Source organism: Aspergillus costaricaensis (assembly GCF_003184835.1).
Source record: "Aspergillus costaricaensis CBS 115574 unplaced genomic scaffold BO79scaffold_7, whole genome shotgun sequence".
NCBI classification, from domain to species: domain Eukaryota; kingdom Fungi; phylum Ascomycota; class Eurotiomycetes; order Eurotiales; family Aspergillaceae; genus Aspergillus; species Aspergillus costaricensis.
This window is the reverse complement of record NW_020291807.1, coordinates 617,463-638,709: the sequence shown is the minus strand read 5'-3', so window position 1 is coordinate 638,709 and position 21,247 is coordinate 617,463. Positions and strand designations below refer to the sequence as shown.

The 21,247-nt window shown below is 49.3% G+C and overlaps 10 protein-coding genes across 10 annotated transcripts; 4 read left to right on the top strand and 6 right to left on the bottom strand.

Annotated features, from left to right (window-relative positions):
• Positions 1-1,695: 1,695 nt before the first annotated feature.
• BO79DRAFT_252409 (uncharacterized protein) lies at positions 1,696-2,311 on the bottom strand (the record flags this gene model as incomplete). The annotated part of the gene is made up of 2 exons (XM_025685923.1): positions 1,696-1,822; positions 1,872-2,311. The coding sequence occupies 2 exons, from the start codon at positions 2,309-2,311 to the stop codon at positions 1,696-1,698; spliced, it is 567 nt and encodes a 188-aa protein (XP_025542413.1).
• Positions 2,312-2,360: 49 nt separating this feature from the next.
• Positions 2,361-3,641, bottom strand: BO79DRAFT_279791 (uncharacterized protein; the record flags this gene model as incomplete). Its single annotated transcript, XM_025688008.1, has 3 exons — positions 2,361-2,867; positions 3,087-3,289; positions 3,341-3,641. 3 exons carry the CDS (start codon positions 3,639-3,641, stop codon positions 2,361-2,363), a joined length of 1,011 nt encoding a protein of 336 aa, XP_025542412.1.
• A 1,149-nt stretch (positions 3,642-4,790) lies between these two features.
• On the top strand, positions 4,791-6,025 carry BO79DRAFT_279788 (enoyl-CoA hydratase/isomerase family protein; the record flags this gene model as incomplete). Its single annotated transcript, XM_025688007.1, has 4 exons — positions 4,791-5,139; positions 5,264-5,374; positions 5,440-5,796; positions 5,875-6,025. Exons 1-4 carry the CDS (start codon positions 4,820-4,822, stop codon positions 6,023-6,025), a joined length of 939 nt encoding a protein of 312 aa, XP_025542411.1. The 5' UTR covers positions 4,791-4,819.
• A 197-nt stretch (positions 6,026-6,222) lies between these two features.
• On the bottom strand, positions 6,223-7,008 carry BO79DRAFT_141128 (presequence translocated-associated motor subunit PAM17; the record flags this gene model as incomplete). Its single annotated transcript, XM_025678244.1, has 2 exons — positions 6,223-6,399; positions 6,472-7,008. The coding sequence occupies 2 exons, from the start codon at positions 7,006-7,008 to the stop codon at positions 6,223-6,225; spliced, it is 714 nt and encodes a 237-aa protein (XP_025542410.1).
• An 818-nt stretch (positions 7,009-7,826) lies between these two features.
• BO79DRAFT_190555 (putative integral membrane protein) lies at positions 7,827-9,276 on the bottom strand. The gene is made up of 7 exons (XM_025680744.1): positions 9,105-9,276; positions 9,007-9,044; positions 8,916-8,939; positions 8,663-8,855; positions 8,561-8,612; positions 8,350-8,509; positions 7,827-8,300 (listed from the first exon to the last, which is right to left on the bottom strand). Exons 1-7 carry the CDS (start codon positions 9,195-9,197, stop codon positions 8,114-8,116), a joined length of 747 nt encoding a protein of 248 aa, XP_025542409.1. The 5' UTR covers positions 9,198-9,276; the 3' UTR covers positions 7,827-8,113.
• A 395-nt stretch (positions 9,277-9,671) lies between these two features.
• On the top strand, positions 9,672-13,164 carry BO79DRAFT_285866 (Zn(II)2Cys6 transcription factor). Its single transcript, XM_025688414.1, has 5 exons — positions 9,672-10,137; positions 10,189-10,215; positions 10,326-11,755; positions 11,810-12,765; positions 12,815-13,164. The coding sequence occupies exons 1-5, from the start codon at positions 10,076-10,078 to the stop codon at positions 12,899-12,901; spliced, it is 2,562 nt and encodes an 853-aa protein (XP_025542408.1). The 5' UTR covers positions 9,672-10,075; the 3' UTR covers positions 12,902-13,164.
• Positions 13,165-13,774: 610 nt separating this feature from the next.
• On the top strand, positions 13,775-14,896 carry BO79DRAFT_285865 (uncharacterized protein; the record flags this gene model as incomplete). Its single annotated transcript, XM_025688413.1, has 1 exon — positions 13,775-14,896. One exon carries the CDS (start codon positions 13,775-13,777, stop codon positions 14,894-14,896), a length of 1,122 nt encoding a protein of 373 aa, XP_025542407.1.
• A 722-nt stretch (positions 14,897-15,618) lies between these two features.
• BO79DRAFT_226066 (MFS general substrate transporter) lies at positions 15,619-17,539 on the top strand (the record flags this gene model as incomplete). The annotated part of the gene is made up of 7 exons (XM_025683769.1): positions 15,619-15,777; positions 15,840-15,919; positions 15,972-16,152; positions 16,203-16,256; positions 16,335-16,833; positions 16,923-17,189; positions 17,241-17,539. 7 exons carry the CDS (start codon positions 15,619-15,621, stop codon positions 17,537-17,539), a joined length of 1,539 nt encoding a protein of 512 aa, XP_025542406.1.
• Positions 17,475-18,384, bottom strand: BO79DRAFT_207876 (uncharacterized protein). The gene has a single exon (XM_025682266.1). The coding sequence runs from the start codon at positions 18,317-18,319 to the stop codon at positions 17,606-17,608; it is 714 nt and encodes a 237-aa protein (XP_025542405.1). The 5' UTR covers positions 18,320-18,384; the 3' UTR covers positions 17,475-17,605.
• A 407-nt stretch (positions 18,385-18,791) lies between these two features.
• On the bottom strand, positions 18,792-19,502 carry BO79DRAFT_279769 (uncharacterized protein; the record flags this gene model as incomplete). Its single annotated transcript, XM_025688006.1, has 2 exons — positions 18,792-19,382; positions 19,433-19,502. The coding sequence occupies 2 exons, from the start codon at positions 19,500-19,502 to the stop codon at positions 19,024-19,026; spliced, it is 429 nt and encodes a 142-aa protein (XP_025542404.1). The 3' UTR covers positions 18,792-19,023.
• Positions 19,503-21,247: the final 1,745 nt, after the last annotated feature.

Sequence of the window (21,247 nt, the reverse complement as noted above, 5' to 3'; positions counted from 1 at the left end):
GCGTCAACAGCCATTGTGGGTTTTCCCGAGGGTCAATTGGCTGAGAGAGGGGGAGAGAGAGACAGGATGACGATAAGAATAGCTCGGATAGCTTGCTGGGTTAGTTGCTTTGCTTCACTTGCTTGATTGTCTCGGAGCAAAAGTGAGAGGGAAATTCCATCCCGCGCGGGCTAAAAAAAGCCTGCCCAGAAAAAGCTTAGCCCCAAACGGTGTCCGCCGCCAGAAGAAGAAGATGAGCAGACAAGAACATTGTAGAAAGAACCATCAAAGTGGGAGAAATAATTGACAGATTTCCTTGCATACTCCAAGCAGTCTCATCATGACACAATCAACAGGGCAGTGCCGATGAAACAATTGATTTAGTGTGATGGCGAAGTGGTTTTAGCACACTTCATTGTCTCAATTATCTTGGTTTTGGATGGAGTCGGATCTCGTATTGAACCCACTTCAGTGCTGTGCATCCATCACTATCCTGCACTCTCAATTATCGAGTCCATCCTGCAGACTCGATCACACTAACATTCTTGACCTGTCAAGTTCGTTAAGTAATCAGCTGGTCTAAGCTGGTCACATGACCATAAATGATAGTGAATGTAAGCTGATGAAGTGATGTGCGTTCTGAGTCTGTTAACTCATAGGAGTTGGATGAGCGGATTGTGACACTACTGCATCTCATCCGATCAGTCATCTCCTTCCACTTGTGTCCTACACCTGACCTGCAATATTTATGTCTACTCTTCACTCATATTACGTGCTGTTGTTTTCTTCTTTAGCTATTTTATATCATTATATTCACTAGTCTTGGCATTGCAGTTTTTCTTAGTATGTCTAGCATGGTATATACGTAGTATACCTTATAGTATTAGCATATTATCTCATAAAGAGGACTACTATTCATTGTATTTATAGCTGCTAGCCTGCATCTTATTCCCTGAACAATATCCATTGTATAAAGAACTAGAGATAATTAGAGCAAGTTTACAGCACAAACTTCTTTGTATTATATTTATCAAACAAAATCTACAGTAATATCATCATCATCATCATCATCATCATCATCGGCTACACGGGAACGGATGTATCGGATCGAAGCGACCGTGACACATGGAGCACGGAGTATATGGCTGGCATCACATGGCTGTCAGGCAGACTCCTGGAAATGATGTGCAGGACAAGACAAGTCGATACTGATTCCTTAACATATAGCAGGGTGGAGACAGACAGCATCGCGAACCTCTGCAGGACCTTCCTGGGGTCGGAACATCCCACGTTCAGGACTTGAGCATGGGGCAAAGAAACCTGCTGAGCACCGCACAGAGTCCTAGATGAGTAGATCAGGGCTGCGGACTTGCGTTTTGCCCCTGGACGTGCGTGTGCGATGGTAAACTTCCCATTGAGGCCATTCGAAGTGATCGGAACCACATTCATGATCCAACAGAGAAATGATAGATGGACCCTTCTTCACCAATACCGAGGCTGAGCTCAATAGTACCATGGGATTGATGGCTATAGGCTCCAAGATTCTTACAAGTTGTATCTATACTCTTACACTTGAAGTAATGCGGGTAGTTGGATTTTATCATATTATTTGGACAACTCGCAGCTAGCAGCAAATACATCTCATTATCTAAACCCTTTCACGACTCAACGGAATAATGGTCCTTCCCCACAAGACGTCCAGCCTCATCCAGGTACTTAGAACGAGGCGGCGTCCTTTTTGAAGACCTTGCTGCCCAGCCAGTCCCAGTCGCCAATAACGTACTGGGCATTACCTGCCCGGGACAGAATCACATGGGTCTGCTTCGGCGAGTGGAGGAAGTTTCTTAAATGCGCCGGTCAACTGACTGACTCATTACAGCAGCACCTGCTACGCAAGTCTACTGCGCGAGTCGGCACTAGGATGGCCAGCTTGGCCAATCCCACCGACCCACCGCAGAGGATTTGCGTAACAAACATAGTCACTGCAGCAATTGTTCGCGTTTTGCCCGTACCAGGACCAAACACAAGAGATAGAGTGGGTAAGCAACTGGATAGTTGCCTCGGTTTGGGCGCTATTGAGCCTCCAGTCATTTGGCACAAGGAATTTGAGATCCCGGGGAGCCGATTCCCATGGATCATGGGTATTTACCCGAGGAGTATTGGGGAGGAAAATCGAGATTAACGAAAGTTTTGGACCATTATCAGAGGAGATGGCCACTTCCTGCTTCGTACAATCCCGGCAAGCGTCGTCAAAGCTCTCGTCACCCCAGGCGTGCACTGGAGCATCGATCAAGGCGGTCCACTTGGCCGAGTTCTCTGTCACCGAGGCCATGGAGCCTTTCTGAGGCCCACTCTAGCCAGGAATCTTATAGCTCTTAGTCTTATTCCTCAACGTCCTCGTCGGTGGCCTCGGCCTGTAGCCAATCGGGGTTGGGGGGGTCAAGTTCTTCATCGGTTGCATCGGCGGCACCACTAAGAGCAAGAACTCGATGGAGAGCCCATTGCATATTGAGCAGCTCTATCGATGGGAGGGGATTGCCGACTGGGTCGTCGGTCTTGAAGGTAAGGACGTCTCCGGAGCGCAGGGCTTTCTCGGTGTTAATATTGAATAGCTTTGCATTGAGTTTGCCTTCCACCTTAATCGAGGACAGGCAGCCATCAGGGAAAGGACACGGGACTTCTCTGGACGACATAGCGTCCGACAACTTGTTTATCGGCATCCAGTAGAACTTCACCTTGAGGACCTTCTGATTCTCGCTGATCGACAAGGGATTCAGGGCAAATCGCGCGGTTTTCCAGAGTTTATGGGCGAGGTTGGACATGCACATCAAGTTGGAACAGGTCTCCGTGCCACTAGGGCCTAAGACCTGTTCTTTCCACTTGCTTATCTTTTCTTCACTCCAGTACCCTTGCAAGTTTTCCCAGAATATGTCAAGTTCTGTCTTTTTCCTCTGGCCGAGGCTGTAGGGGAAAATGTGGGCGACTTCTAGCGGTTCACGGTACCCGGTGAGGATACAAGCGTTCTGATCTCGTTCCTTGCACTGTGATGGGTGATGAGAGACTGACACGGTCATATTGCTTGATTCGGTATGAAAGTTACAACTCACCAGTTCGTTGGCTGATTCGCCACGGCCTGCCGGCTGCTTCGTTGTTTCTTGAGGACCTACTGCTGCAGGACGGGTGTTGCCAGCGAGGGTGGGAATCCTGGACGCGGTTTCTGAAGTACGCTGGCGCTTCTTTGGACTTTCTTCGATGTCTGGTTCTTCTGCGCCCTCTTCAGTAGTAAGTGAGACTCTAGGCCGACCCTTCCCTAGTGTTGCATTAGCTCGTACCTATTTGGATGACCGGCTACATCACTGACAGAACATGATTATATCGTCAAGCCATTTGCTTTGGGTAAAGTTATGTGCCACATGCTGCGGACCCATCCGCAACTCTCCACAGTTTTTGAGATGCTCCTTCAGGATGGCCAGATCTGCAAACCAAAGGAGAGCCCATCCTGTTGAAGGGAGAGTCTGATGTCCGATATAGACGGAGAGCTGGGCAATGATTTTGCGCCGCTCTGGGTCGAGGAGCTCGTCTGCAGGTCCCCTAGAGGACAATTTGTCTTGCGTGGAGGCACGAGTGGTGCGTTTACTGGTGTTGGGCATAAGTGTCGACATCACAACAAAACTGGCACCAGCTTTTGCTGGATACCGCGAGGAAGTTCAAGCAAAAGGGCGAAACGGGTATGGCTTCAACGACAGGAGGCTAATGGGGGCGAAGTTTGGTAAGGAAAGGGCAGGTGGCAGTAAGAAGGGAAAGGTGGCCAGGAAACAGCCATGGAGGAGTGATGGGAAAGGAACATCATATTAGGCAAATCTATTGTCATGCCTACCTACTGTAGGATACGTAAGAAGGTTGTATTCACTTATAGTTCCTAATCCGGGTATATTCAATGTCGGATCCATCCGAATCGACGTCGGCTTTGCGTTTGGGATCGGTCTTAGCTTTGGCTCTAGGCTTCGCCATAGCGCGAATTTGAAAAGGTGACTCCCTTGGGGTGCAGACTTTGGAGATTGCCTTGTGCAGAGAGTGCCCAGGTTTGTATGATCACATAATGTTGGAACAGATACTAAGTAGACCAAAAGAGAAATCCCTCTCTTGGTTACTGGTATTGTCCTGGTTTTGTATGTTCTGACACATAATCTTACTCTAGTTACTTGTGTTTCCCGTTCACTCCCTCGCCATAGTACCTACCTTTCCACTCCACCTCTCCGCTTCAGCCTTCATCCTTTCACCTCACCTCTTCATCCCACAACTCTACGCCCTTTCAACCGTCACCTTGACCGACATCCTCTCTCCAGAGTCGTGGGTCAGGCTTTAGTTCACGAGGGTGCATACCTCGGCATCACGGGGGACCGGATTACAACATCCGTCAACTCTATCTGCAGATTGGTTAAGGATGATTACAATATCTGATACATCTGACAGCTACAGCTGCCCTAGATATTTCATAGTAAATCGACATTTAATTGAACCCAATGCCAAATCTCATGTTAGAACCAACAACTCATCTCCCCAAACTGCGGGGTAAACTCACCAACATCCACGGAGTAATACCCGGACCTCGGCGCCATCATCCATCGTCCATCACCTGCATACTTCCATAGCGTTTAGTAAACATACTCTGATAACCGAGCAATTGACCATACTCCAGATAAATCAGAGTATATAAAGCAAGATAGCCAGACAAGGTGAATACTCAATAGCAGTACCATCTCAACAATTAGCTCCAACCATCACCCCCTCCTCATCAACCAACACAATTCATCATAAACCATAGTTGACTATTATCAACATGTCAATCACCCTCCCCCCATCCTACGAATCCCACCCAACAACCCACATCAAACTCTCCCACCACCCACTCAACACCCCATCCCCAACCCCGGTCATCATCATCACTCTCAACCGGCCCGACAAACGCAATGCCTTCACCTCCACCATGGCCCAAGAGCTCGAATGGGCCTTTACCACCCTGGACCGCGATCCCCGCGTGAAAGTAATCATCCTGACCGGTAGCGGAGACACATTCTGCGCAGGAGCAGATCTCGAAATTGGATTTAGTGTAGGCGAGAAGGGGAAGGAGAAGTTGAACTTGCGTGATTATCGCGATAGGTGGGATACTACCTACTTACCCTCTATACTACTTACTTCACTTTCCATGAACAAATACTTCCATCCATACAAGTGATTGATATATAACCACTAGCAAATACTAATTTACTATGAGAGGATGTAGTGGCGGCCGCGTCGCCCTCTCCATCCACCGATGCCGCAAACCCACCATCGCCGCAATGCAAGGCTCCGCCGTAGGAGTCGGTATGACCATGACTCTTCCTGCTGCTATTCGGTATGTTCCCCCTCTTCCCAACTCCACACAATCCCCAATAATATACTAACTACTATGGTGTATAGAATCGCCCACACCCCCAGCAAATACGGCTTCGTCTTCGCCCGCCGCGGCATAACCATGGAATCCTGCTCCAGCTACCTCCTCCCCCGACTAATAGGGTATTCGCGCGCCATGTACCTCGTCTCCACGGGGGCAGTGTACCCGCCTACATCACCGCACTTCGGGGGTCTCTTTGCCGAGACATTTCCCACTAAGGAAGGGGTCGTGAAGCGGGCGGTGGAGTTGGCGAGTGAGATGGCCCAGCTGGTGAGTCCCATGGCCGGGGCGTTGAATCGGGCGTTGATGTGGAGGGCGCCGGCGAGTGTCGAGGAGGCGCATTTGGTTGAGTCGAGGGTTTTGGGTCATATGTTTGCTTCTGAGTAAGTTTTTCTTTTTATCCTTTTTTGGGGAGGGTTGGGGGTTAGTAGGGAAATATCGCTGACGAGTGGGTGGTGTAGGGATCAGAAGGAGGGTGTTGGGGCGTTCTTTGAGAAGAGGAAGCCCGAGTTCAAGTGTGATTTGGATGTGGATGGGCCGGGGAATTATCCCTGGTGGGCGGAGGTGGATATTGATCCGAGGAGGGAGGTTGAGAATAAGTCGAAGCTGTAAGAGTGGAAGACTAGTAGGATGTAGATATAGCGAAGAAGTGAACATATTCAATAATCATTTTAAATCGCTCACTGATATGAATATTCGTACAAACAGGAGAATAAAGAGAACTTAATCACAGTTCTCAAGAATGCCATAATAACACTCACTCAAAAGAAACAGGCATCCCATGCAAAAAAGAACCACTAAACTAACTTTCAAACAATGAAATGACGTCTCTTGCGGTTATACGCCCGCTGATCCTTCAACCACTGGCGATAGCCCTGCACACTACCGATCTTCTCACCATAGTAATCCGGAACAGGGTTAGCAATGGAGTTAGACGACGGGTCGACACGGAAGCGTCTAATACGGTCGAAGAATTCCTTCTCTTTCTGCACAACAATCCATTATCAGCATTCAAACTTCCATAAATAAACCCAAAACAAGCAAGAAAGAAAACTTACCACCATAACAGAAGGCTTGTATCTCCGATAAACCAACCCCCAGACTGCATTCCCTACAAACGGACCAATAAGCCAACCCGCCGCACCGCACGCCGCCGTCGCCATACCCAGCACCACAAACGGATCCAGACCCATGACCTGCGCGCCAAGGGACTCCAGATCCTGCGTCGAGAGAACCTGCACACCAATGACCGTGGTGAACAGGGAGCTCACGATCGACGAGGCAAGCGAGTACCGGCGACGGCTAGCGCGGAGCTTGAAGAACGAGTCCCAGTCGAGACGGACGGCTTCGCTTTTCGCAGCGGCGGCGGAGGAGGAGTTGGCACGGCGGAGGACCAGAGAGGTTGGGAGCTGCGTTGTCGTCGAGGGACGCAGAGCTGTGGTGGTCTTCAGGGTCTGGGTGCTGCGGACTCGCATGGAGGAGGTGTTGGTGCTTGCGGTCCGGGCTTGAATGAGCGCTTGATACAACGGGTTGGTGCAGCTGCTGGGGTGGGCGAAGGGGCCCAGCGTCTTGAATGTGAGGCGTCCGCTCAGCATAGCGGTACGCATCCCGCTGATCGAGGGGGCGTGCATGGTGGATGGATGTTGGGTTGGGAGTGGTAGGTTGTTGTGGTGATGGTGGTTTGATTGATTCGTTCTGAAGTTCGGCGGGTGAAGCTGGGGATTATGTAAGCGGGTCTGAGGCATGACCTCATTGGGAGATGCCGCGGTAACTGTGGACTATACAGGGGCAGTGCTTGTTTGGAGTGATGAGTGTACTCAATGGCTGCAATTGCCTTGGATGTGGTTTAGGTAATATGTTATATTGATTTGTGGGCGGATCATGGCATTTTTGGTAGGATCTATCGGAGGATCTTGGGCTCTTGAAAAGAATACTCGATCGTGAAGTATCATGCTAGACCAGATGACTTGTCAAACATAGCAGTACAGAGTGTTTCTACTGCCCTTAGCTTTCACCAAGCACTACGAGGGCTAACAAAAGTTTGCTCATGCAGAATACGGCACTGAACTACTCTATACTGCACCGTTCAAAGAATTACCATGGTCGTTGGGCAAATTAACTAAGCCGTGAAGCGGATAAAAATATGCATCTCAGGAAGAAGATGTACAAATGGTAATCCCGCCATGTTGCATTTCCATCACCAAGCCTATTGGTGGTGCTTTGTAGAAGGGAAGTCTGCCTGGTTGTGATCGGTAGATCTGGGAGTGAAATAGGGGCCGATATGAAGATTGCAATGTTGACATTGAGTTAGAAGCGTATTGAGACTGTTACCAGGGGATCAGAGTAGGGGTCAGAATGAAGAATGGGCCGAAATTTCTAAGGAATTGAAGAAGAATTGTATAGGCAATTGTTTGGCAGACACTATTTCTGTTATGTAATTTGCTCTTGGTGTTGAATGAGCTCGGCTAAAGAGTGCGGGGGTTCAGGACGCTTTGCGGGGTATCGAGCCAAATGGTTGAAAAAGATGCGTAATGTTGCACAGTATATTTCCGGAATAAGAACATCTCGTGTATATCGAATTAATTGGCTGAAGTGTTATATGCTGGTAGTGTATATCGTCTCGTCTATACTGTAGTGTTGATTATATCTCGCCAAGATCGATTAGGCCCACCGTTATACCCTGTAGATCCGAATGTATGATTAAATATTGCCGTTGCTTTTGATAGCTCCAGGGCGAGACTGGGCTTTGGCGCTCGTTCCGTATCCGTTCACGCGGCCATAGAGCCATTTGAGAGTTCCCGTGCTCAGCGCCATTGTAACGGCGCTCAGGGCGAAGAGTCCGATGCGACCCTCGAATCCTACAGCCTCAAAAATGGGGTAAGGATACCTGTGCAGTCAGTGAGCTGCACTTCTATAGAAGCGAATACAAGACATACCATCCATTGAATTGGAAGCATCGTTCGATCCAAAACCAGTATCCAAAAGCGATGGTGCTGGACAGAGCCAGTGCAGGAAGAACAGTAATAGTCCAAGGAGGTGAAAGGAGAAGAAGGTCAATCAGTAGAACGATAGACGGTATAGCATGGAAGCCGACATCTTGGACGCGATATTAGCAAGCTTCCTTCAAGCGATGCGAGTCCGACTTACCGGCATGCATAGGAAGTACCACCCAATCAGGAACAACCAAACGCTTATCAATCTGTTGAACAGTTAGGTGGAATTACAATCGTCCATGAAGAAATTAGTTACCAGACGGATCCCCCAATATAGGATGCTGATTAACACTTCCATTGGAGCGCTGCATACAGAAAGAAGGTTTTTGACTAAAAATAGCCGAGCCGATAACGTCATATCCGCCAGCAGACCGGCGGTAAAGGTGAGCGTGGCCAGCGTCAGCCCAATGACCGTCAGGTACTGGAAATGCCAACCATATGCTTCATTACTGCCAGAAAGGTCAATTAGCAACTTTGGTTACTCCAGGGCAAGGAAATGGGATGCTTACGCCATATTGGGGTTCTCATGCATGCTAGAGAACGGCTGATTAGTGGGCGGGCCAAGCACGGGGAGCACGAGCTGTAATGGACTCGACATACTACTTAAACGAGAAGAAGAAGCTGGCTAGACCTAGAGACTGCCATGGGGAACAAACATCAGCCCAAGAAACGAGGTACCCCTACGGGGAAGTGCTCACATGAACCAAGGCCGAGAAACCTCTGGACGGGCTGGACAGGCGCTGCAGGGGATGTTGCCGCTGAAGCGACTGAAATGTTCCAGAAGACGCCATACTGGAAGCGGGATAGAGGTAGAAACTGAAGGAGATTCGATTAATTAGAATGACACTCGGTTACAACCCAAAAGCTTGCAATCACTGCCGAAGAGGCATGAAATGAATAAGAGAGATAGGGATCTCACTAATGCAATGATCTAAAGAGCTGACTAGGATGCCCGGCTATTCCGGGGAGGCCTTAGTAACCGGGGGCAGCTAAGCCTGACGGGGTAAAGCTGGGCGTAGCTGAACTGGACAGACCGCCGCGAACCGGAGAAACCCGCCGCCCGGACCAGCTGGGCCTTGGCTTATCAGGCCGGTCTGATTGATGGAGACGGCCGATGGTCTCCCCCCCACTGGCTGGTTATCGGGTGGGCTTCATGACTGTTGACTGGCTTGTCTTCTCCGCCCGTCTCGTGTAGCATGTATCCTGGTTCGGTGATTACTTCCACTCCTCCCTTTCCTTTCTTCTTCACTCCAAAAGTCCCTAAATTTTTGCTGGCTTTTGCTTCTTATCCTGGACAACAATAGCGTCACCCTATACCCCCTAATTCTTGGCTACACTTCAGTTTACAACGGCGTCGATCGACTAGTAGGGTTGCTGTTAAACCACATAGATTACCGTGGATTCTTCCCCACACCCCGATGAGTACGAACAACGGGTGTGGGTGTCTTGTCGATTATCGTTTCTTATCGTCTTGGGTGAAACGCCCTACACGCAGGAAAAAAGCCTTCTTCAGCCTCTTGTCTAGATCGTGATCGCTGTCTCGGTCTGTATGGCGATCTTACTCTGCAAGGTAGATCGGAACCATCTCAGATTCCGGACCATTTATCGCTGTGGTCGCGATTGCTGTTTGTCGGATTTAATCCCTCAGCCAGATCGGGTGTGAACTTCCATGCCTCGTCCCAGAAGACCCGGCGCGCCAGAGCCGAAACGACGATCCCGTAAGGGCTGCTGGTGAGTTTGCAGAATACCTTTTGTATATGCTTTTGAACTAACAATTCCCAGGCCGTGCAAAGCCCGAAAGGTGAAATGGTTTGTCTATACCCTGGTCTTGTTTTTATTTTTTGCTATCAAAACTGCTCTTCACGGAGAGCACCTTGTCATTGTCTTTTGGTTTTGGCGATGAAGCTAATTTCATGCAGTGGAGAGGAGAAGCCGTCGTGCCTCAACTGCCGACGCCAGAATGAACCATGTGACTATAGCATCAGGTTGAATTGGGGCGGGAGGACACGGAGAAAATCTTCTGTAGACTCCCCCAGCTCTCAGTCCAGTAGTCCGCCGGGCCAATATGCCACCTTCAGTTTCTCGCCATCGAACCAATACCATCCGGATGCCCCGAGTCCAGTCCAGCCATACACACCCTTTTCCATGCGAGACGGAACGACTGTGCCAGATCAAGCTGCAGGGGACTTGCTATGGGATGCCGGACTTGCAGGGGGAATGGAAATAGGAACATCCACAACCAGTCCTAAAGGATTACATGATATCCTCCATGAATCTCCGACTGCCTTTGGCCAGTTAAATAATGAATCCAACTGTACAAATGGCAAGACCTCTGTAGACATGGGGGCTACGTCGCAAGATCAAGAAGCGACCTCCCCATGGCCAGATTTGTCCCCCGATTTAGCCACATCCTCGTCGAGCGAGACCCTGCTCGCTTTCTCCCCGCCTGTACCCTTATCGCTGGACACCATCTCATACCCATCGCCTGCAGATACGAACTCGACTATCGGTTCATTCGCGGCTTTTAACTTTTCCTCTGCCACGATATCGAGGCCCATCTCGTTCCTCCGACATACATCGGATCTCCATCATTCCCCGCCCGACTCCAATCACATGCCCGAATCTCGTACCGAGTTTTCTAGCTATTCCTCGTCTACGGATGTGATGAGTATCTATGCAGACTTCCAGTCACATGCATCATCTTCTGCTCAGAATGCGGCATCTCCAGGGTCGGCAGAAGCAAGTTTGCTTTCGTCAGGATTGGCTCACGAGGCCCCAGCGCTGCAGGCGGGTCCAGCCGTCCATACGGAGAACTTCTTCAGCAAGATCATGAACGATCCTCTGCATCCTGATAGCCAATCCGATGGGGTTTATTCTCGCACAGGATACGTCTCCCATGCTGCTGACAGTGCAGGCCAGAGCCTATCGGAACTGGAGGATGTTTCCATGTCGGAAAAGAGATGGCAAGCTTATCTGACCAGGGTCACGGACAATTACGGGTTGGATTGCGGGCGCCCGGATCTCGATCTCAACAAGAACGACGATCATTCCGCCATTGACATCAACTACGCTTTGGATTTGATTAATTCGGACAGTCGACCTTCCGCTTCGAACTCGGAAGGTTTGCATACAGAGAATGCAAAGTACGATGGATCTGACTGCAACAAGCGTAGCTACTATGCATCGCCGGTACCAATAAATATACCGCGGTATCTTTCGCCGTTGCCACCGTCACTCGTGAAGACGCCAATTAATCTGATGTATTTCCACCACTTTCTCAACCATACCGGTCGCATGCTGGTTCCTCATGATTGCAAAAATAACCCGTTCATCTCGGTCTTACCGACCAGTACGTACCATTAGAGGACTTTACTCAGCGCGTTTACTGACATGAACTAATTAGTGGCAATTGGCGACTCTAATCTTCTAAACTTGATGCTGGCATATTCTGCTAGTCATCGGGCGCGGTATCTGGGCCATCCTGAGCCCGCAACCCGAATTGCACACTGGGTGAGCAATGTCTTTCCCACTCTGCGCTTGGCGCTTGAGGATCCTCGTGAGAAGGTGACCGACAGTCATCTTGCGACTGCCATCATGCTTCTTTCTCTGAAAATCATATCTCCCAGCACGTTTGAAGTGCCCATCCCATGGCAAAGTCACTTAAAGCTTGCTCGGGATCTGTATCTGGCACGACAAGAGCAGATGTCATACCCTGGAAATCGTGTCGGCGCATTTCTCACGCGCTGGCTGGGATACATCGATCTCATGGGCGCTCTATCGTGCCGGGAAAGTGGACCACCACTGTCTGAATATCAATCTGTTCTGGCGGTCTGCTCTGATGCAGGAACACATGGCGAATATTGTGTTGACTGCTTCAGTGGGTTTACGCCCAAGACTGGCTTGTTTCTAATGCAGCTGGGAAGATTGACTCATGAGTGTGACAACGAGCGTTTCGACGAGAACGGAGTCTTTCTTCCTGATTGGGAACCATCACCAGGTGTTGCCTTTGAAGCCGAAGCCTTAATAGCGGATCTTGGCGCTTTGGAAACCTACGCCTATGCTGATGCAGCGCACTTCGGTCCGAGCAAGACCGATTTTCTAGCCACTGACCGGGCCTTTCGCTATGCAGGGCTATTGCACCTTCATCGTCGGGTGCTAAATGCGTCGCCCTTTTCTGAGGCGGTTACGGGGGCCGAAAAAGAGCTCTTCAAGGCAATAGGTGACATCCGGCAGAGTGCGTCTGCAGAGGTCGGGGTTCTGTTCCCGTTGTTTACTGCGGGCTGTGAAGCTCGAAATGCCGCGCAACGAGCAGAAATCCAAGAGCGTTTCGATTTCCTCGAAAAAACAGGAATGAAACAGGTGAGTCGATAGCTATTCGCGCAGTTAACATGTCTGATTTTGTCTCTAGATGCAAAGCGCTCGTACGCTGATGCAGCGATGCTGGTCCGAAGACTTGCCGTGGATCGCATTGGCTCAGGGCGAATTTCTAGGGTAGCCCAGCAGGTAAAATCGTCTTGTACATCATTCTTGCTCATAAGCCAATGCTACTGGGTGAGGTGCATGTCTTGTACCTGCAGGGTGTGTCCCGCTGACTGCGCTAGTTCCATATATGAAGCGAGCGGAGACAGCAGGCCTGACTCTACTGAACTTACTATGTACATATCAAGAGGCCGTTAAGGGATGGTCATTTGTAGAAGCTGTTGGTCTACCGCCCAACACTAGGGTTGTAGTACCACGACCACCCAAGGCACGTTGTATACTCAGAAAAAGTGATTGTCTGTCTCTTTGCTCGAATGGCCACACGAGGACTCCAGATTTCTCTCTAGTAGCTTTATCGTCCAGCTTAGTAGATGATTCTACATTTCCTTGAAGCGAGACCAATTCAGTTTCACCTCATTCTACCCTCCGCATACTATGTCTTAGTAGCAATCTGCTAGGAATCATACTACTATATAAAGGCCATTATTTACTCTATCCCCTTCTAAACTTCATAATTCTCTCTTCCACAGACCTCGGTAGCGATCTGCGAAATATTCTCTATAAAGGCCATTAATACTCTGACTTCTTCCACCCAACACGATCATCTTGGTCTCGCATTGATAACCTTGACACCTAACAAAAAGAGAGGTTGCCTAGTGACGAAGCACGCCACTAAGCTGTGACAGTGAAAAACTTCACCAAACGCCCACTACCAGCGCCACTTCCCAAAATGGAAGGGTGCCCCTCCCAGCCATACCAGGATGGTCCTCAGAGTGACTCGGGGACCATTCTAGTCCTAATACTTATAACCATAGTGTTTCTTTGCTTTGTGGTCTATCGTATAGAATCTTATGTATTCCTGATGCTTCAGACGTGCGAGCGGAAAGACATGGCTCACATGAAGGATAAGAATAGTCTGCAGCTGGAGCGGACCGCGCTGGCTCCAGTGAATCCTTGTGCTCAGAATACTGCTCCGCTCTCTAGTCTCCTGGACAGTGGACTGGACGACATCAAAGTCCCCAGCCTGCAGCCATTGTCACCTATCAAAACGCCTTCTGTTGTGCGGGTCACAATTCAAAAAGAGCCTACACAGAGAGCGACGAGCCTACTCATAGACCAGCACGTCGACAATCTGTCTATTCCCGTGCTGGAACCCCAGAGAGTGAGTCCTCGTTCGAATTCAACTACCACTATAACCCAAGTTCGACCTCCATGGTTAACCCGTCTGGTGTGCGTCAAGAATCAGCCGTTCGTCACCATGAAACCACCAGTGCTTGTGCCGTGGGATGGTACAATCAAATGGGCTATCCGAGGATCCAGTATTTTTGAGACTACGGATGAAGAACTCGACGCGTTGCTGTACCGCCCGAATATTGTCAGCAAGGAACCTCCAACTGAGCTCTGGATGTTCCAGTTTGGCTTGCGCTATATCCCTGCTGAAGGTGACAGAGATGTACATCGCGCCGTCACTATTGAGAATCTACCATCAGATGTGACCCTGCAGCAACTCTTACCTCTAGTTACCGGCGAAATCTACTCAGCACACTTCCTCGATACTGTATCTATCACGGGGTCAAACACTGCTTTCATCGTCTTCGTTGCCCAGGCAGATACTGTTGACTTTCTCAAAGATTCCGGCGGTAGTCTTGCCCTGAGGACGACACAGGCTAAAGTGACCCTAGTCCCGACTCCAACTTATCCTATGGCGGCTAGTATGGCACGGCTGGTTTTCGAAGAGGGTCATACGCGGTGTGTCTGTATATCTGGTGTGCGGGATACTTTGAAGGGAGAGATTCGTCGGGTCTTGGGCCGGTCGCCGTTCTTGGATCATCTCGAACGGATCGAGGACGGACAGGTGCTTGGGGATGTCTATGCTCGGTTTCACTCTATCAAGGTGGCCACTGCCGCCTATAACCTTCTGGAGAGTCATCCGAGCTTCCAGAAGTGTAAACTCCGGTTTCTGGCAGCAAGACCTTTGGCGCGGCAACCTCGTATCGGGATTTGGGATTGAAGAGCAGTCTCGTCTTTCCGCACGTCTGTACAGTAGCTAGCCTTTATATCGCTTCATTGCTGGCGTTAATGGAGATCCTTCAGTAGTAACCGGGACTTGGTAAGCAAGTAAGCAATGCCTAGAATTTCCCCGCATGGGGGCGGGTCTCCAGCATTCCTAGCCGAGCTCTCCCCGGCTTTGACCCATCCACAGTAACCATCGCATCATCCATTGCCATTGATCCGCGGGTACACTACTTAAGACAACACAGCTTCGATGTCATTACTCCAGCTGAATTCGGAAGGGAACTTGATCGCCGTGCTAGCGCATTCCACGGTAACACACACATAGCCGACTCAGACATGGAAGTCCTTGCTTCATCCTGTGCAGACTTCCAACGCGGGGAATAACCCTTCGTTTGGGCCCGACTAACTTTTGGGTTTCCTCCTCCAGTTTATCTCGGGCCAATCGTTCTCACGCTCACCCTTGGCGATCATTATGATGGGTTTCTCATTGGCTCCGTTGGCGCTGATCGGTCTGTCTATCCTCGCTTCTTGACCCTAGATCCTTCGCGAAGAGCATCGTCATTCAGCTGCAGCTACGATCACGATGGGATTACCAATTGCCGGAAGCCCACCCTTTAAAACGCTACTGGTACCTCCCCTCCTCCCTTCACTGCTCCTCTCCAGTGATTTCTTTTCGCTCCTCAACCTCCATCTCTCCCAGTGCCACACAACATCACAATGGCGCAGGTCGACGAGAAACCAGCGATGCACAATTCCTCCCGTGGTATGGTGGATACCGAAAAGGCTACTACAGTTCACGGCTCACCAGAGGAGTCACAACTGGATTTCCTGGATGACCCAGATGAAGGCTTGAGTGAGGAGGAAAGGGCGAAGATCGTGAGTAACCTGCCCAGGTCAACACTAATAGGGGTATTGAGCTGGACTAATGCAATCACCAGGATCGTGCATTACTGTGGAAACTTGATTTGCGGCTCATCCCGTGGTTGAGCTTGCTGTACCTGATTTCTTTCTTGGACAGGTATGCATAATTGCTCCAATGACCGTTTTGGAAATTAATGTGGCTTTAATAGAACAAATGTTGGCAATGCCAAGCTCGCTGGTCTCCAAGGGGACCTACATATGACTAATTCGCAGTACAACGACTCTTTGACCATTTTCTTCGTGTCATACGCGATCTTCGAACCTATCACCAATGTTCTCCTCAAGCGCTGGCGACCTAGCGTGTTTATTCCGATTATAATGGTAGTATGGGTATGGACAACGAGGTCTTACGCTGGTTGATCTGCGCTGATTTGAGACAGGGTATATGCATGACTTGTATGGGACTCGTACACAACTTCTCTGGGATCATGGCGGTGAGTGTCTGCATACATCAACAAGTTCCGAATAGCAGAATTCGCGCGGCGCAATTATTGGCCTGCTGACAGTAGTAGGTACGATGGTTCCTTGGCCTGGCGGAAGCCGGTCTCTTTCCTGGCGTTGGATACTTCTTATCCTGCTGGTACAAACGATCCGAATTCGGCGTTCGCATGGCCATTTTCTTCTCCGCCGCTGCCCTCGCGGGGTCATTTGGAGGATTGCTCGCGGCTGCGATCGCCCTGATGGATGGCATCGGAGGCAAGGCGGGCTGGTCTTGGATCTTCATTCTTGAGGGTCTGCTGACGATCGTCATCGGCGTGCTGTCTGTATGGATGGTCTACGACTTTCCGGACCAGGCCAAATTTTTGTCCGAAGCGGATCGCAAGCGTGTACTGCGTCGTCTGGCGGCTGACAAGCAGGCCAGTGCCGGGTACGAGAAGTTTGAGATGACTTATTTCTGGAGCAGTATGAAGGACTGGAAGACATATCTCAATGCGATCATCTACATGGGTTCATGCATGCCGCTATATGCATTCTCCCTGTTTACCCCGACTATCATCAATGAGCTAGTATGTCCTCTACATGTTGACTAGTGAACAGTACTAACCGTAATAGGGTTTGTTCGGTACTCCTCTGATTTGATAGGGATCTAACCAGCGCAGGTTATACCGCGATTCAGGCGCAGCTGCTCAGTGTCCCGCCCTATGCCGCGGCAGCTATCGTCACCGTGGCAATCGGTTTTATCGCAGATCGGACCGGCCAACGTGGCATCTGCAACATTGCGGTGTCACTCCTCGGCATCGCTGGGTTCTCCTTGCTTCTTGGGGCCAATTCCGCAGGTGCGCGATATGCAGGGGTATTCCTGGGCGCCATGGGCATTTACCCCGCGATCTCGAACACGATTTCCTGGGCCAGTAACAACGCAGAGGGTATGCATCTCAATGATACTAGTAGTGAAGAACCATGACTGACGGTGACAGGTGTGTACAAGCGCGGTGTCACGCTAGGTATTGTCATTGGCTGGGGCAACCTGAACGGCGTGGTATCATCCAACATCTACCGCGGCGGAGACGCGCCTCAGTACTATCCGGGTCACGGGGCGGTCCTGGCATATTTGGTGCTGTTCCTGTTTGGTGGATCACTCGTGCAGTATATTCTCCTCCGGCGGGAGAACGCGAAACGCCGTCGGGGAGACCGAGACCACTGGATAGCAGGACTGGAGAGACAGGAGATCGAGAAGCTTGGAGACAAGCGGCCAGACTTTATATACACGCTGTAGCTGTATTAGATCCAGCAGAAACCCAAACAACATCATCACTCACTTCCCCAATCCACAATCTATAATCTAAACCCCCTCCCTCACCGTATAATAATTCACAATATCCTGATCCTTCTTCGGCCCCTTGACCACATGTCTACTCGCCCAACTAACCACCTCCCCAATCCCATCCCCACCATCACTATCATCCTCCTCAGTCTTCACCACCCGAAACGCATACGCCGTCCGATACATATCATTAATACAAAGATGATTCCCCCTCGCCGTAACCACCACCGTCTGCTCCCCTCCCTTTCCTCCTCCGGGTATAGTCGCCGGCGGCGGCACCGGCGCACTCACAAACTCCTCCCCATCCCCATCCTCATCCCCACCACTCCCAGATTCATCATTATCAAGAAACTCCATCCCATGAAACAAATAATCCGCGACCTTCTCATCACCCACTTTCACAAACCAGACGGATAAATCATCCTTAACTGTAGGTGTGGATGTAGCTGTAGATGGGGATGATTTCAACCTCCAGATATAACTCTTCTTCCATTGGAGATTATGTCCGATGTGTGGCGGCAGAGTGCCCGTCTCGGTGTAGAGGAGTTGGCGCTGCGGGGAGGGGGGATCTTGTGTGCTGGTGACGGTGGTGTCAGGAAGAGAGGTGAAGGATGCGGTGCCGTGGAGGTTGCCGTTGATGTCGTGCGGGTTGGCGCTTTTGAGGACTCGGAGGAGGGTCCAGTTTTTGGTGGGGAGGGAGGTGAAGAGGGTATTCAAATTGAGGGTTGTCATTGTGGGTGCATGGTATGGTTGTGTGTAGTTGTGGTGGTGTGGTGGTGTGGTGAAGAGAGGGAGAGTGACGGAGTGACGGTGACGGAGGGATGGAGGGGAAGGGGAAGGGCGGGTGGAGATGCGGGAGGTGGGTTGTGACCCACTGAGCTAATAGTAGTGTTGGGTTAATGCTTAATACATCTAGTATTGAGCTATCATCAATAGAGTGAGTTTGATTATTCTGGAATTTCTCATTGACGATCTTCATTGATGATATAATACTAGATTATATCATTTATTCAATTTATTGTCTCTTGTTTGTTAATTTGCACATCCTATCTCTATTGATTGACCTGAATTCCCCGAACTCCGCTTTTCTATCTTTATTGAACAACGAACTATTCGCCAACCGATCTCTACTTCTCAAGTCTATTTCTATACCACTATCCTCGTTATGTAAACATGTACAGTCCATTTTATCCTCAACTGACCTCGGATTCTCTACAGATCAAACACACATCGACTCCCTTCCCGATACGTATTACGAATCCAATGTATAAATCCTGAATAAAGCTGCATATATCGAAGAAAACTTTTGCTCATTATTCTATCTGATTAACTTTTATCTACCCATAGAAACAACAGCGGGAGCATCTTTCCCTTTGAACAAGCATACACTCATCCACTGACGCAACAACTATCCCAGCAACACCATCTCACATCACCTAGTTGGGCCTAGGCGGATTCTGCGGCTTGTCGTCGAGAGGCTTCGGCTGGGGCTTGGGCTTGGGCTGGGGCTTCGGCTGAGGTTGAGGTTTTGGCTGAGGGTTCTTAGGAGGCTTCGGTCCATCATTGCGCTTCTGTGGGGTATTCGGGTCACTGAGAAGGGGCCCGTCCTTAGGAGGTTGGGGAATGGGCTTGGGCTGATCATGGGGCTGGGGATCATTCGCTGGCTTGGGAGCGTCGGGTGTAGGCTCATCTCTAGGAGGCTCTGGCCCGTCACGCTTATTGTTGTCGTGAGGCTTGGAAAGAGGAAAGTTAGGAGGAGGGTTGGGGTGGTGGTGAGGTTGGATATCAGTAGGGCCTGAGGGTGTTAGTATGAGGGTAACTATGTCACACTGTTGCAGAGCATACGTGGAGCAGGAGGAGCCGCGACAACCAGGCCAGCTACCATAAAGGTAGAAAAGGCTGCAGAGAACTTCATTTTGAGGATAAGAATTATGTGAAAAAAGGTCAAAAAGAGCCGGTCTTCTTTAATTGTGAGTTTGATGTTGCTGAGTCGATAGCCGGGCTTCTCAACGTCCCTTTTATATTTTTTCGACATGCATATTCGGAGCATCATCGGCCTCAACAGTCCTGTTCTCAACTATAAACTGGCAGAAAACTTTATCCGGTATTTCCATCCGAATGCTCTCGTGCTATCTTTGTCTAGACTGAATAAACTTTGCATCTACCAAACCATGGGCTTGATGTATCAGCCCTGCCGTGTTTCAACCTTGCATCAATTTAGCAGAATTCTAAGTAGAATGGGATCAGCATTGGATAAACCAGTCGAGAATTTTCCACTCATCAACAGTCTTAGAAAATATGTAACGACTAGCAGTTTCATCTCTGTTCAAACTACATTTACTTTTCTCCGCAACTGCCCCAAAATTGGGTCCAGGTACGGTGCCCATGCAATATTCTTCGGCTTCTCGGGCTGGCAGCGTTCGTCGATCATGAAGCTTAGCGTTCTAGATGTTGATCAGATGCTATGATCTTACTGGGATTGTGAGTCGACTTTTAGTTGACAGTCACTGACCATCTCATCAACCACAAATCAGGCGTATTGCAGGGCCAGTTTTCAAGATGTTGCTACATTCATATCACCAGTAAGAGCGAGCTTTTCCTAATATCCGGATAGGACATAAACCATATCTGTTCCTCGGAGAATGTCTAAGTTTTTATACATTCCCACCATGTTTCTGAACTGATACCTCCCAGTCTAAGATCCTGACTACCGGATAACCTTATATCCAGTCCCTGGACACTCAGACCAATCCCCAATTCTACCGGTGCAGGGTTTTCCTCATCTGAAACACTCGCAGAAGATATTTTCAAACAGTAGACCTATTTCTATACGCTCATACCATTTAACAATCTAGAACCAAGCAGCCTGACATACCTAACATATTCGGTAGGCCGTGTCCACTAGGGGCCTTTATAACCGGTCTGAAGCAAAGGAGAACTTTAAAAACAGGTACGGAAATTCTGATGCCGTAGATTATGCGATTGTAGGTAGTCGTTTGATATACTACCAACAATATAGGCATTGCGGATAAGAGGGAAACATAACAATATTCTAGTCATCCCTTCTTAGTGAATCTCTAGTTTAACGACCTTCTAATTCATGATTCATGAATATGGCAGCGCGGTAGTGTTCTTACTACTTACTTCTGTCCGTGAACAAGTAACATAAGTTTCTAATCCTTCACTCCAGCACAAGAATACAATAGAAACAAGCAATAAAAGGAAACCATTACTCAAATCTAGTAATCCTCTCCGTGATCGGCACTGCGAACCGAACCGTGAGTTAAATGAAACTTGGCTATACTTAGCGGGACGGGTTGCAAAGTTTGATCATGATATAAGAAACGAGCGGGAGAAGATTTTCGTGTGTTTGGTGTTAATCATTGCTTGGTTACTAGTTAACTTCTTAATCCTCGAGCTACCTCGTTGGGTTATCAATTATACTTCAGTATAGAGTCCTACTTTATAGCCGAATAATGTCTCTAAAAGGGTCGATATCGACCCTTTCATTAGGTAGATAAGATAGCGCCTAGCTATCATAGATCAAGCAATAGTATTGCCAGTACCAAACATTCAGCCAATACTTAGTAGTTGAGATATCATTTCCTAAGAGCAGTAAGAGACACCGAAAGCGGTAGTACCACTTTGTCTGAGCCTTTT

Excerpts from the sequence above, each read along its gene's own strand:
- BO79DRAFT_285866 (XM_025688414.1), top strand. The coding sequence starts at position 10,076 with ATGCCTCGTCCCAGAAGACCCGGCGCGCCAGAGCCGAAACGACGATCC. Across the intron at positions 10,138-10,188 it reads CGATCCCGTAAGGGCTGCTG|GCCGTGCAAAGCCCGAAAGG; the intron begins GTGAGTTTGCAG and ends AACAATTCCCAG. Across the intron at positions 12,766-12,814 it reads AAAAAACAGGAATGAAACAG|ATGCAAAGCGCTCGTACGCT; the intron begins GTGAGTCGATAG and ends TTTTGTCTCTAG.
- BO79DRAFT_190555 (XM_025680744.1), bottom strand. The coding sequence starts at position 9,197 with ATGGCGTCTTCTGGAACATTTCAGTCGCTTCAGCGGCAACATCCCCTG. Across the intron at positions 9,045-9,104 it reads GTTTCTCGGCCTTGGTTCAT|TCTCTAGGTCTAGCCAGCTT; the intron begins GTGAGCACTTCC and ends TCCCCATGGCAG. Across the intron at positions 8,940-9,006 it reads TTCTTCTTCTCGTTTAAGTA|CATGCATGAGAACCCCAATA; the intron begins GTATGTCGAGTC and ends GCCGTTCTCTAG.
- BO79DRAFT_207876 (XM_025682266.1), bottom strand. The coding sequence starts at position 18,319 with ATGACAACCCTCAATTTGAATACCCTCTTCACCTCCCTCCCCACCAAA.